This window comes from Trachinotus anak, unplaced genomic scaffold (genome assembly GCF_046630095.1).
Source record: "Trachinotus anak isolate AG129_WGS33_773 ecotype Australia unplaced genomic scaffold, CSIRO_AGI_Tana_v1 ptg000011l, whole genome shotgun sequence".
Classification (NCBI taxonomy): Eukaryota; Metazoa; Chordata; class Actinopteri; order Carangiformes; family Carangidae; genus Trachinotus; species Trachinotus anak.
Window position 1 is genome coordinate 28,695,263 of NW_027273862.1, and position 14,638 is coordinate 28,709,900.

General features: G+C 43.4%; 1 protein-coding gene across 4 annotated transcripts in view; it reads left to right on the plus strand.

Moving 5' to 3' along the window:
- The window catches only part of map1aa (microtubule-associated protein 1Aa), a 41,839-nt gene extending 27,708 nt beyond the window's left edge, over positions 1 to 14,131 (plus strand). For 3 of the 4 annotated variants that reach the window (XM_071489637.1, XM_071489639.1, XM_071489638.1), the window contains 5 exons: positions 3,426 to 3,508; positions 4,581 to 4,721; positions 4,835 to 11,846; positions 11,965 to 12,191; positions 13,591 to 14,131. In XM_071489637.1, the coding sequence (XP_071345738.1) occupies positions 3,426 to 3,508; positions 4,581 to 4,721; positions 4,835 to 11,846; positions 11,965 to 12,191; positions 13,591 to 13,746 (7,619 nt within the window). In that variant the 3' untranslated portion in view covers positions 13,747 to 14,131. Of the gene's footprint in view, positions 1 to 2,843; positions 2,863 to 3,425; positions 3,509 to 4,580; positions 4,722 to 4,834; positions 11,847 to 11,964; positions 12,192 to 13,590 lie in introns of those variants that run through there. The other variant, XM_071489640.1, reaches the window with a different exon arrangement.
- The last annotated feature ends 507 nt before the right edge of the window (positions 14,132 to 14,638 follow it).

Genomic DNA, 14,638 nt, shown 5'->3' on the forward strand with positions numbered 1-14,638 from the left:
TCTTGTCCTTACTCTGTGCAGGTAACCAAGCCTGGTTGTTTGCACAGCTCGTTTCAGGTAACAGCACGTGTTGTGTTGTGTTGTGTTGTGTGCAGTTTTTTATCAAAACCAGAGAGAACTGTCATAAAAGTACAGGGTCTACGCTTGGGAAGTGCAGCACAAAGCCACAGGTGAGCAGTGAGTTTAATGGTGAGGAGGAATCGTTCATACCTGTATGAACCGTATCAATCTTTCCAGCATTGTACGCCTCGTGTTTCAGATATTCCTCTGGTGTCAGGGCTTAAGATCATAAAACAGTAGATGATGTCTGTGTGGTCAGTCAGCTCTCCCTGAAATTAAGATGTCAGAGAGAGACAATGTTGGAAAAAAAGCTGGTGCCTTCAGTTCAACACCAAACATTACTTTTACCAATAGTTTTCCCGACCAAAAGAACAGAAAACTGACATTTACCCAGAAGAGTAAAAAATGTGAATAATTCTCTTTAACAGACTTTAACAGCCCTTGTACTGCTCACAATTCTACAAAATCAAAAAAATCAAATGTAACATATAAAACCTCATAATGACTGAAACATTCCTTAAATTGGTCCCAACATTTTTGGATTTCAAGTCTTTAAAATGAAGAAATCTCCATCTGTGACCTCTTGTTTTGTGCTAGAGGTGGGAGATGGATAAAATGCTCTCTGCTGGTAAATTTAATCGTATATTGGGCATCAGTATATCTGATATCATGATATAGCACATTTTCTGGAAACTTGATGCAGTTGATGGATAGAATAACCAGAACAGAATGTCTGCTTTTGGATAATGCACATCATTGAATTTAAGGTCACAGTCAGCTGCCAAATACAACCACAGATAAGTTTTCATTTTAGTTAATATGGTGTCATATCTCTAAACTTGTTCAGGTGCGTATACCTGAGAGCTGTAGCAGTTTTATGAAGGAATACCTTTCCTTCTAACTTCACAGTATCTGACTGAGGACATTGTTAGAGGCCTGAGAGGGTAGAGCTACCCAGAATTTCACAGGAAAAAAAGATTAGAAATGAATTAGTCAAACATTAGAAAAACCCACTGAAGGGTCCTGATCGACTGGTTGTAAACCATTGCTTTAAATTGTAAGAATTACATACATATTTAGCTGTCAACAAAACCTAAGGTAAAAATGGTTAACATAGTGTGTATTGATCAATTAAGCCAAGCACATCTTGCAATTAAAACCTATTTACCTTCAGAGCAGTCTGGCAGTCCAACAGTGTACAAAACCCTTGAAAAACTTGTGTTCAAACTGATCACAAAGTTTTAAAAATCAAAAATAGTTCATTTAGACGGACCACCACCGAACGTCTTTGGGTTTAAATTGTTGACAGATATTTAATTACTGTAATTTTTGCTCTACTCACTGTTGCTGCCAGTTATAGTTGTAAAAGACAGCGACAGTTTGGACATTTTCTGCTACATTCTCAGCTGACGGTCAGCAAACACACCTGCCTGTGGTTTGCAGGACTGACAGCCAATCAGCCGCCAGCTGGTGATTGGTGTAAAGACATAAAGTTCACCAGTTATGTGTTGTTGACAGAAATGAACCCTCTACTGGTTATTTTCCCCCACATACAGTAGAATTCATATATCAATTCATTAATGGGCCCCTAATGTTCTTTAACAGACTGAAAAGGACGGAGAACCTGAATACCAACACAGGCCTTGTTTTTCTCTCAGCACTAGATAATTCAATCAAAATGCAGTGTTGATGCAGCATACAGTAAACACCTCTGCTCTGATACTGTTATTTTTACATTCAGATAATCTCCTGGGTTCAAGAGAAGCACAACCCTCAGTTCCACTCTACTTGTTTGATGAGCAGCTGAACAAATTCAGACCTTATCCTTTTTTCAGCGAAGAATGACAGTGAAACAGCAGCATGAACAAACTGGGCCACTGTGTGTTTACTCATTAAACATCCTGCTGATTTAATGTTGACTGTTAGTTTGCACAGACTGGCTCATGCTTCTGACTCGTCCGCTGATACGTTCCCTCAGATGCAGACAAAACTGTTATATTGTGAAGTGAGACCATTGCCGGTATCTTGTGTATCTGTGACCTGTTTATGAATGTGAGGTTCTCTGATCTAACATGTAACCCCTGGATATTAAGGCATGTCATCTTCTCTCCAAGCACTTAATTTAGTCTTCACCCCTCATTGCCCTTGCCTCTTTGTTCTCCCAGGGAAAGGAAAGGCAGCTCCATCACATTTCTGAGGGGGAGGAAGAGCCAAGAACATCTTTTAAGCTAAATATAGACTCCCCTGATGAAGCGGCTGCATGCTGATAATGCTGCTGCTGCTGCTGCTGTGGCACTCGCCTTTACCTCTTGTTCTGTGTGATGCTGCGTGCATACTGTCATGCAGCATGAGCCCCCCCCCCCCCCCTCCCTCTTGCAGAAATGCTGCAATGCGTCTCCCTCGGCCAAGACTGGGTCAGTGTAACTCGGCTAGCAGCAAATACAGCTAGAGAACTGTTTCCATAGCAACAGCCAATGAAACTTGAGGCTGAGGGATTTTTTTTTTTCTCCACTATTGTTGTGATTATTTGAAAAGAGCATATTTACAGGATTAAACTTGTCGGGGGACTTTAGTCAGTGTCGGTGGAAACATAAGATGGCAAGTGAGAAGCTGGGCGGGGTTGAGGATGCTTATGTACAGCCATATGTGCATGGTGATGAATTTTCAGTGGCTGACCCTGGTCATACAGTATTTTCATACTAAGAAACATTGTTCTTTCTATTTAACTTATCAATTAGCCACAGCCTCTATATTCTGTTTGATTAGATTACAGACAGTTTATCAGGGAGGATGTATCAAAAGGTAAGAGTGATCTTGTGCTGCCTGTTACTATCCATTTGTTTAACTTCTTCTCATCCAGTTCTCCCCTTTTTAGCCATTCGAATGGCAAAGGATGGTAGATTAACGTTGGTCAACTGGTGTGTCCACCATGCTCATTCAGATGAATATATATGGATTGTCTTAACAGGATGACTAGATACCTGCAGAAGGAATCACATTCCCATCAGCCTCAGCTGCACTTTGTGTTTATTGCTTAGCAATTAGCAATTAGCATGCTAACAGGTTGAACTAAGATAGTTAACATCGTAAAAATTGCCAGCTCAAAATCGACATAGTATCATCATTGTGAGCATGTTAGCATGCCCACATTAGCATTTAGCTCATCTGTTTCTCTCATCTATTCCTCCGTGTCTGAAACCTGATGCATTTTTTTTCAGTCTGTCAGTGGGAACATTAAAGATGCAGTGTGGGCTGAAAAGTGGAAGGTTGCCCTATCTTTTGCTTTGCATCCCTTGCTTGTCATAATGTGGCCTTGGTGTAGTTGTAAGGTTTTGTTTTGTTTTTTTTGTGTCCATTTCCTGAAGGCCAACGAATTCTCCAGTATCAGAGTGATGTCCTCGAGACAGTGGTGTTGGTGAACCCATCAGAGGAGACTGCTGCTTCAGAGGTGAGTTGCACTCAGACAGTACAACCACAGGGTGATGATGACCAGATGCTCTGACTCCTGCAGGACACTTGCAAATGTTCTGCATATTTTATTAAAATCCCACTAAGGAGTTTAAGGCCAAAGCATTCAGTCTGGTTTACCTTATGAAGAATAAAGCAGAGCCTGTTGTTTAGCTTTACCACTGTTTAGCCCTAGTGGGCTGCAGTCCATGTCTCTCCTAGTAGTGATTAACTGGAGAACACTCTTGTCTAGTTCAGTATTGCTGGAAAGGCAGTTAATGGTTAAACCTAGATTACTGAAACAATTTATCAGTTATACTGAACGTGAAACCTGTTCTGTTTGTTCAGACATACTGTTCTGTGCATTTGTTCTGCATTTAACCTTTATTCTTAATGCTGCAGCAACTTCAGCTACTTCAGCTATTTATTACTGAACTGGGATTGTACATGTGTGTCTAAAATCAACTTTTTTATCGTTCCCTTTTCTGATGGAAAGCAGTGGACATTTAGCCTTTTTGTCTATTTTGTGTATAGAGTTGTCCTGATTGCATTAGGACAGAAACTGACAGACACTGTTCAACTCCAAGGGGAAATTTTATACTGTTTTGTATTTTTGTTATTTGGTGTATGAGCAACTCTTCAAAATGAATGTTTTACCTTTTAACTTGTACTCATTGTGTTGTAGTATCTACTGATGACTTGAATCCTTTAAAAATGTCTTCAGTCATTCATTAGTCACAGATGTTATTATCACTTGATGGCTTAGTGTTGCCCAGATTACATTAATTATGGGACAAATTGAGCAGCTCTCAAACTTAATAACTTAATAAGAAATATTGCAATGCAGTGCATGCATGATAAATGAGAGATGATGTAGGCACTATGTGAGCTTTGTGTTTTGCAGAAGCATACTATGAACCAACTTTATTGCTTGTGTTTGAGCAATCAAAAAACATTTTTCATCTTTCCTGTACTTTAGCATTTCACGTTTGGGTTTTGTTGTTGATAAGTTATGGAAGATTTATTATTATAAGTACTTCATGTTGGCAATTGTTATTCTCTACTCTACCTAGATCCGCTCTCTGATCACTGACCTTGCTGGGAATAAGTTGCTCATACTGAGTGGCCAGAGCTCTGAGCAGGGAGGTGACATCCTACTACAAGGTGGAGCTCTCACCTGGCAACATTTCTCTGACATCATCTCCAACCCTCAAGTGAGCCAAATGCACTGTGTCTCCAAATACTTTGTTACAGTGCATGTGTATGGATTGAAGCACAGTTATTTTAAGTTGCCACTTCATTTTTTCCCCTTTTACTGCATTCCCAGGTAATTGAAGTTCTGTCCAAGGCCTCTTCAGAGCAGCCACCTAGGCTTACTGTTTCCTGTCAGGGAGACGGGGGCTGGAGCTCCCTAGGCCAAAGCGAGGAGCAGGACCTGCTCCAAAATCTTCTGGAATACCGCTTGAACCCTGAACCCCATCTCCCAGACATGGACGGAGTCACGGAGTTCACCGAGTATGTCTCAGAGACAGTGGATGTGCCATCACCCTTTGACCTTCTAGAGCCCCCAACCTCTGGAGGTTTTCTGAAGCTGTCCAAACCTTGCTGCTACATCTTCCCTGGAGGCAGGGGAGACTCTGCTTTGTTTGCTGTCAATGGCTTCAACGTCCTGGTGGATGGAGGGTCTGAGCGGAAGTCCTGCTTTTGGAAGCTGGTGCGCCACCTGGACAGGATTGACTCTGTTCTGCTCACCCATATTGGGGCAGACAACCTTCCTGGCATCAATGGGTTGTTCCAGAGAAAGATTGCTGAGCAGGAGGAGGAGCGTAACCAAGGATCAGGCTCCAGCAGCAATGGTGACTGGATGAAGAACTTGATCTCTCCTGAGCTTGGAATCGTGTTCTTCAATGTACCAGAAAAGCTACGGATGCCGGAGTCCACACTGAAAGTGAAGCGAAGCATTGAAGAAGCATCTCTTACACTGCAGTACCTCAACAAACTTGGTATCACACCAGAGCCTCTTCACAGGGTAGTCAGCAACACCATTGAACCTATCACACTGTTTCACAAACTCGGTGTGGGAAAGTTAGACATGTATGTCTTAAACCCTGTGAAAGAAAGCAAAGAGATGCAGTTTCTAATGCAGAAATGGGCTGGAAACAGCAAAGCCAAGACAGGGATTATGATGCCCAACGGAAAAGAAGGAGAAATATCTGTTCCCTATTTGACATCAGTTACTGCTCTCATTGTTTGGATTCCTCACCGTCCGACAGAAAAGATTGTCAGGGTGCTGTTCCCAGGAAATGCACCCCAGAACAAAATCTTTGAGGGCCTCGAGAAACTGAAACACCTGGACTACCTGCGATACCCAGTGGCTACCCAAAAAGACATATCCTCTGGTGCACCACCTCCCATCATCAAACAGACCAAAATAAGATCAAGAACTGACAGCAAAGAGAGTCTCAAATCTTCACCCAAACCACACTCTAAAACAACTAAGAAAGAAGCCGGTGGGCAGGAGGAAGAGTCCAAAAGTGACATTACTAAAGAAAATAAGGTTGAAAAGAAAGAAGAGAAAAAACTCAAAAGTGAAAGTCTAAAAGCCACTAAACAACAGAAAAACAGTGAAGTGGCCCCTGTGGCAGACAAGACAGAGAAAAAGAAAATATCCAAGGAAAAAACTTCCAAGCAAGAGAAAGCATCCAAGATGGATGAAAAGAAAGACAAGGAGAAGAAAGAAATTAAGAAAGAGAAAATAAAGAAAGATGAAAATATAAGAAAAGAAGAGAAAAAAGAACGTAAAGCTAAAGAGGATAAAAAGAAAGACTCAAGTAAACCCGAGCTGAGAAAAATCACCAAACCTGACCTGAAGCCACTTACCCCAGAAGTGAGAAAGACACTTCACAAGGCCAAGACTCAGGCTAAGCCCAAGACAGACAAAAATAAAGCAGTCAAAGAGGAAGCTAATGAGAAAATGCCACTTCCAAAGAACATCTCTGAAGAGGTTGCAGCAGCAGCTCTAGCTGACAGGTCCATCGTATCCTCCCCTGAAGACCTCACTGAGGACTTTGAGGCTCTAAAACAAGAGGAGCTGTCCAAACTTATGACTGAGCCTATCCAGAACGATGTGATATCTGGGCATTCAGTGTATACAGATACTAAACTTTCTTCCTTGGTTTCCCCCGATGAAAAAGTTACATTCTCAGCCACTGAGATAAAACCTGCTTCGCCGCAATCCCCTGTCAAACAGCAAGAAGACAACAAAGACAAGGGCATTTTAGAACAGGCTGCAACCACTAAAAGTGATGGCTTTGACAAGAAGTATGAAGAAGAGAAAATGGAGAAATATGACAAATACCCTGTAAAGGATGACATAAAAGACAGATCAAAGAAGAGTGACAGCTCAGAGGAGGAGGGTGATGTCATTGAAAAAGCTGAACTTGAAGGAACAGAAGATGACGAGGTACTGAAATATAAAACAGAGGAGATGAAAAAGGAAAAAAATGGAAAGGAGTGGGACACCAAGCCAACTGAGCAAAAACTTTTATTGACCGCGGCCCTATCTGGGCAAGTTGGAGCAGCCTCTGCCTCAGAGCAGTTCTCTTTCATCCAAGATGAGACAATTCCAGGTTACTCCGAAACTGAACAGACCATTTCTGATGAGGAAATCCATGAGGAAACAGAGGATAGGATCCCACAACTGCGCTATGATGTGGGAACCTATGAGATCTCTGTTCCTGACGTCCCTGGCACCTTTGACTCCATGCATGGTATCAAAGAGATGAAAAGCTCCACTGTGTCTGATGTTGCAGATGTCAAACCCAAAGCATTTGTGGGAGGTCACGAGCCTGAGCTTGCACCTTACCCTGCCATCATTGCTGCTCCTCTTGCAGAGGAAGAGCACATCTCCTCAGCAACGTCCATCACAGAATATGACAAACTGTCCTCCTTTGCCACATCTGTAGCTGAGGACCATTCAATAACCTCAGTTACAGCGCCTCAGACTGAGGAAGTTGGGAGGAACTCTCTGCTGCTTGACACCATCAACAGTATCCCCTCGCGTGCAGAGGCTGTACATGGAAAGGACTATCTCCACTCAGCAGGAACCATCTCACCCACCTCCTCTCTAGAGGATGACAAGTGCTTTAAGTCTCCTTCTTCTGATGAGTACCAACCCCACATTCCCGAGATGGAGAGTGATACAAGGACCAAATCAGTCCACGAAGAAGACGAGGATGAGGAAGACGAGGATGAGGATCAGACCCCGAATGTTGACATCCCCCTAGGTAAACTCCAAGAAGGCTATGAACATGCAGCCTCCAAAATGCTCCAGGAAAAGGAGAAATCTCCCTCTGCCACTTTTTCTCCTCCTCCCTTTTCTGTCACACAGCACTCTCCCACACCCACTCCCACACAGGTTATCAAAGAAAGCCAGGCTCTCTTTAGCCCAGAGGGAGTTAAGTCCAGTGCTGATATAAAACCTGTTTCACCCCCTCCATCTTTTTCCCCTGGTTTAGAGTCCCACTCCAGGCAAGAGAGTGAGGAACGATGTGTAAGTCCGGATGACAGCACTATGAAACTGGCCTCACCCACACAGTCTGTGCCAACAAGCAGTGGCTACTCTCCAACAGAAGAGAAACCATTTAAGACAGAAGACAAAGATGAGGAAGTGACTAATGTTAGAGCTGACATCCAGAAAACAGAAAAATCAGTTACTATTTCAGACAATACCTCCTTTGTTGGTCTGCCAGGTGACAAGACAGCAGTTGAAACATCTGAAGCATCTGAAGAATCTGATGAAGACAATGAAGAAGAAGAAGAGGAAGAAGAAGAAGAAGACTATTATGCCAAAAAGGATTTACAGCCTACTGTTAAGGCTAAACTTATGGAGGCAAAAGAGGGTTGCTTCTTGGATGATGATTACACCTTTGAAGCAAAATCTGCAACAATAGAAACTGAAATCAAGGGATTGGAGAAGACACAGGTGTCTTTTAGCACAGAGGTGAAACCAAAACCTCAGGTGATGTACTCAGATGAAGATGATGATGAAGATGAAGATGAAAAAGATGAGGATTTCACAAGTGGAGCAGGAACTATGCCCTTATCAACAGATCAAAGCAAAGTAGACTTTGAAAATGACAGTGCGGAGAAAACTGATATCTCTTCTAAAGAACCAGAGAAAAGTGTTCATTTCAGTCTTTATAATTTCCCAGAGAAGGAGAGCAAAGAAAAGGCCTTGTATATAAGACAAGACACACCCTATGTGCATGGCAAAACATTCTCTTATGGTGACATTTATGACAGCAAAGCAAGCTCAGAGGACTCTGATTCATATCGTCAGGAGTCCTTAGATAGGACTGAGAAGGACATTGCAAAGAGTGGAGTGGATTTGCAAAAACATGAGACCCCCTCCCTGGAAACAGCCACAGAAAAGATGTCAGAGAAAGAGGGAATTACAGGCTCTTATGGAAAAGAGTCTTCCACCTTGTCATGGCTTGACTCCAAGAGCACTTCTGCCACACTCCCATTTGAAAAAGAGGTCAAAGAAAAGGAGACACTTGAATACAGCGCAGGTAGCCAATTCCCTTCAGTGGCTCATAGACCTGAGGCGCTGTCCACTTCTTTATCAGAAAAAGATTCTTTTAAAGGCCCAACTGACAGTACAAAGCCCCAGACATACTCCTCAATGGCTGCTTTTGATTTGACTACAGACAAACCTGCTGCCACAATCTTCAGCGAGAAAGGAACGTGTTTGGAGGTTGATATGCGAAAACTAACAGCTAGGGATGAGGAGGACTATGATGACGATGTAGTTGATGAAGATGAGGAGGAAGATGAAGAAGAGGAGGAGGAGGAGGACGAAGGTGCTATTGATTCTGATATGGAGAAAGGTGCCAAAGAAAAGTCTGAGAAGGAAGTAAAAAGTCCATTAAGTGAAATGTTCGGTTCAAATAGACCAGAATTTATGGTTTCTATGGCTGGATATGGCTACAACAGTCAAGGGAAGCCAAGTATGAAAGAAAGCAGCTCCAGCTCACTCACAAAGGCTGAAGATCAAGCAAAGGTTGACTCCTCACCCTTCAGTGGAAAGCCAATGGATTTAGGGGCTACAGGTTTCTCTGGCTACTCCTCAGGGTTTGAATACTCATATGGAAGTGGTGAGAAAGACTCATTTTTATCAAGTCAGACCTCTGACAAAGGAAAAGAGGATTTCACTATAAAATCAACAGCAGACAGTTATTACCAGAATGACAGAGCTGATCCTGATTTTGAGAAACAAAAGACACCAGACCTTCTGAGTAAGAAGTCACTTGACACAAGTTTTCAGTACACGACCACAGCTGCCCCTGGGTACTCCTCCTCTTCGGCCTATAGCTACTCCTCCTCCACTTCAGGCTCACTCTCCACTAGTCGTCAGTTTGGAGAGGAGTTGGAGACACCTGCCTCTGCCGAGCCTCTCTTTGAGTACTCCTCCTTTAAAGAAGAACACTCGCTGGTCATGGATTCTACCTTCTCCAGCTCTGCTGGTGCCAAAGACGACTATCTGGAAGTGTCTGATAAACAAATCACTGCAACAACCACAGCTGAGTCCACCTTCAGTTTAGCACGCTTTTCACCCCTTAGCCCGTTTGAAGAGGTCAAATCTTTCCCCTCCCTCTCATCCACTGGCTTTGCTGAGGACAAGAAGGAGCATATGACCTCATTAAGTGGAGTCACAGACAAAGTTCCTCAATCTGACTGTTTCTATAAGCCTGAATGGTCTGAAGGGTCCAAACTGGACACAGCTGTTGGGTTTGGGGCCTTAGCAGGACCATTCTCTCAAACAGAGCTCTCCAAGGACAAAGAGTCAGCCAGCGCTGCTCTGTTTGGTATCACTTCCTCGCCACGCCCAGACATAGAAGGAAAGCATTACTTTGAGGAAACTGACAGCAGTGAAGAAGAGGATGAGGAGGCTTACATGCGCGAGATGACTCGCAGATCTCCTTCTAGTGGCCAGACAGGTAGTCTCTCATTTTCTGACAAGCCTGTTGCTCCAACTACCACTGACAAGACAGGTGGTGTACTCCCCGATGTTCTTGGCTCCTATATGCCCTCAACTCTCCAGGCAAGCAAGCCAGATACAGCCAATGGACCCACGGAGGTCAGCACAAGCTCCACCCTCCCTGCTGGAGCAGCAGCCAGTGGTGCAGCTTCAGGCCCAGCCAAGGTAGAGTCCAGGGAGGGAGCAGCAGCTTACAGGGGCTCCTACGAGTGGGAGATCCCAAAGCCCCAGATGGGGATGGTGCCTGGAGACTCCCCTCCCCATTATCGTCATGATGATGAATTTGAAGAGGAATGTGAGATGGAGCCAGAGCATCCTGCCCGCCCACTTTCACTCTCCTCAACTGACCAACCCTTCCGTTCACCGTTCTATGCTGAAGAGTGCAGCCGAGGAGGACAGGATGATGATGATGATGACAGCGACCAGGATTTTTGTGGTGATGCACCCCTGGGAGCTACTTCCTCTTATACCAGTCGCACCTCTCCAGGATATTCTTCTTCCGAGTACAGACAGCGCAAAGAAGATCTCTCACCTTCCTTCATCAACCCCTCTATGCGACACTTATCCAGCGATGAGGATGATGAGGAGCAAGGGCGCAGAAGTGACCAATCGCAGGAGGGTGATGACCATGAGCTGTCAGTCAAGAGAAGAGCTCACAAACAGCCTCATCATCACCACTCTCACAGCAGGGATAGCAGCTCTCTGCACCAAGCAGGTGGCTTGTCAGCAGGCCTGGGTCTGGCCACAGAGGACACACCACCCACCTCCGTCAGTGAGTCTCTTGGTTCTCAGTCAGACTCTGATGTGCCTCCAGGGACTGAGGAATACCCCTCAGTCACTGGTGAAGGCAACATGGACTCAGACGAGGATGCAGACTACATGCCTGTTGATAAATTATCTGCCACGGTAGGAGGCAGCCATCACTCCTCCAGGAGGAGCCATGACCCTCCTCCTGCTCCCATCATGGACCCCTTCCCTCACCCCCCACGCCCAGATGTTTGCATGGTGGATCCTGACTCCTTGGATAATGGCTCAGTTAAGAAAGAACCAAAAGCAAAGGGCTTGAAGAAGGCCTCTGGGAAAACCAAATCAGCATCCCCAGCTAGGCGCAAGAAGTCTCCCATGCCTGTGAAACAGACGCAGTCTCCTCGCAGTGTCTCACTGAAGAAGAAGGAGGCAGACAAGAGCTCTCGTATGTCTCGTCTCTCAGATGGACAAGGTTCCAAAGATGATGACCTCTCCCGGTCGAGCTACAACCCTGGCAAAGGTCTGACTAATGGTGTTAAGAGCAGTACAGGTGAGAATTCACTAAATAAGTTTTTTTAGATACCAGTGACATTTAGATATACAAAGGAGATTTTGTAAGATAAATGTTTTTGCATATAGCGACAGTTTGTTTTCGTTCCCCCTCTCAGGTTCCCAGAAGTCCAGCTCTGCGGCTGCTCCTGGCCTACCTATTTATGTGGACTTGGCCTACATTCCCAATCACTGCAGTGCAAAGAATGTGGACCAAGAGTTTTTCAAACGCATTCGCTCTGCGTACTACGTGGTAAGCGGGAACGACACAGCAAGTGGTGAACCAAGCCGTGGAGTCCTTGACGCACTGTTGGATGGCAAAGCTCAGTGGGGATCAAACCTACAGGTAACACTTCTAGACCTACTTAAATCTTAACACTGATGTTAATTTCTATTGTAAAATAATCTTATTTGTGTAGCGTCTCACAATTTTAAATTGCCTTCCATGTTGTGGCAATAGCTGTCAAAATTTGTCTGTGCTGTGTAAATCAGGCTGAAGTTTTTGTGTTTACTGTGCTGTCTTTATCTCATCTCAATTTCTGCCAGTTGCTGCTCTGAAACCCCATCAAACAAAAGGCTTTTCTCACACATACTGCCCTAAAGATTTGCCTGGCTACCTCATCACTTTTCCTACAAATCATGCTCTTCATGCACTGTATAGTGAAGAGTTGCCTAAATCATTGTTACAGACATAAACAGACTACAATACAAACATAAACAGTCAAGGGCAACAGTCACATGCTGCAAAAGAACTTGAAAATATCCACATAAAGTGCAGAAACTTATGAGTTTCCAAAACTGAACTGTCTGATATAAAGAAAGTCTAAATAAATTGGAGGTAAACGCATTCACCAATTGTCCATAACTGTTAAAACATACAGTTAAAGCTGGAAGCAGAACTGACACTAAACATTCATAACTCATAGGCACATTCGACATAGGTCACAGCGAACAGCCCAGCCCAAAAGACTTTATTAGCAGTTTTGCTACAGAACAAGGGCATAAAGACATGTAGACCTGGACAAGGCCTTGGGCTGTTCTGGATTTCTGTCAGAGGGACATCCCTTAACAGCAAAGCAAAAACTAAGGGGGGCAAAGCCTTATACTTGTAATTTCCCTGAGGTACTGTAGCTGTGAGACAGTACTCTTGCCTTCCGATAAAGATTCAAAGTTAAAAATTCTCCAGATTAGCTCTGATTTACTTACATCTCTAAATGAAAAATGTGCATATTATCTTAATTATCAATCAGCAACGTTTTATTCCTGTCTACCACCTTCACGACAAGCAAAACAAAATGTTAATTTCCAAGACCTTTTAAAACAATAGTCAAGAGCCCATATGAATACTGAAACAGGTTTTCTCCCTGTAATGATTCCTCCCGTGTATGCTGGCCATCTCTTTCTAAAGCCCATTCACTGGAAGTGATAGGGGACAAAAACTACACTCCAAAGTGTATCTGGAGTTAACGTGAGGCTCAGCTGAGTGAGGTGGACAGATTAAGTGCATATCAGTTTTTGTTTGTTTGTTGTACTTAAACATTTTGGAAGACACCCTCTAGGTTTGATGAACTCATACTGCTGAAGCTTTATATTAGACTTGAACCTATCGTTTAACAGCTTCACAAATGTCCACCCTGTGTGGAAACCAGGTTTTATATTCCCCGATGTCATGGCCTTCCCTGCACTCTTCCTCTCAGCTGTGTCAGTCAGTTGTGACACTTCCTGATCTCTCGTCTCCCTATCAGGTGACGCTGATCCCCACCCACGACACGGAGGTCACCCGTGACTGGTACCAGCAGACGCACGAGAGGCAGCAGGAGCTCAACATCATGGTCCTGGCCTCCAGCAGCACCGTTGTTATGCAGGACGAGTCTTTCCCTGCCTGCAAGATCGAGTTTTAAGATCCTTGTTTCCTCTCCCCTGGCTTCCCCAGTGTAGATCTGTTTTTAATTGCTCTTCTCTTTAGCCTGATATACAAATCTGTCCCTGCTTTGTGTGATCGTGTGGCCCAAAGCAGAAACAGATCTGGATAACTGTCTATTTTTTTCTAGATTTTTATTCATTTATAAGCTTGTCGTGGCTATCACCATTTGTATTACAAAGGTAGTTTTCTGACAACTGTTTGTCCTCCATCACATTATTATTATTATTATTCAGTCACATGAAGTAAGACTGCAGTTCTTCTGCCTTTTAATTTGTTTTGTTTTTTCCAGCCCATTAAACAATAGATTCTTTGTTTATTAGCTGAAACAACATGCCCGTTGTATTGTAAGAAAAAAAAAAAAAGAGGGGCACAAGCAGTTTCTGTAAATTGTCACGCAAGAAACAGTTTAAAATCTGATGCTTGGTTGCTCATCTTCTAATTGGCTTAAATCAAAGCACAAGCTGGCGCACCTTAAAGCAAAGTACAAACTGATTTTCTTCCACTGATCAAAGACATTAAGCCTTTCACAATACAAAAGATATAAAATTGATAATTGTTCTATTTTACTTTCCTCTAGTTTCCCTTTCTGTCTCTCTTCTTAAATAATGACAGTCCCAGTGTTGAACTTTGTGCCTCCTACTGACATAGTGAGATAGAAAAGTAGATCCCTTTCAATGTCTTTTGAGTATATTTACTGTGGCATAGGGACGACCATATTCAAAAACCTGTATTGTAGTGAAATATGATATTTCTACAGTTCTCTCAAAAGTGAAAATCAATCGTTACAGTACGAATTTCTCAGTGGCTGTTATTTCTTACAGTGAATTTGATGAAAGTTTCTCTCTATAGTTGTTTCTGTAGTCTTTGAT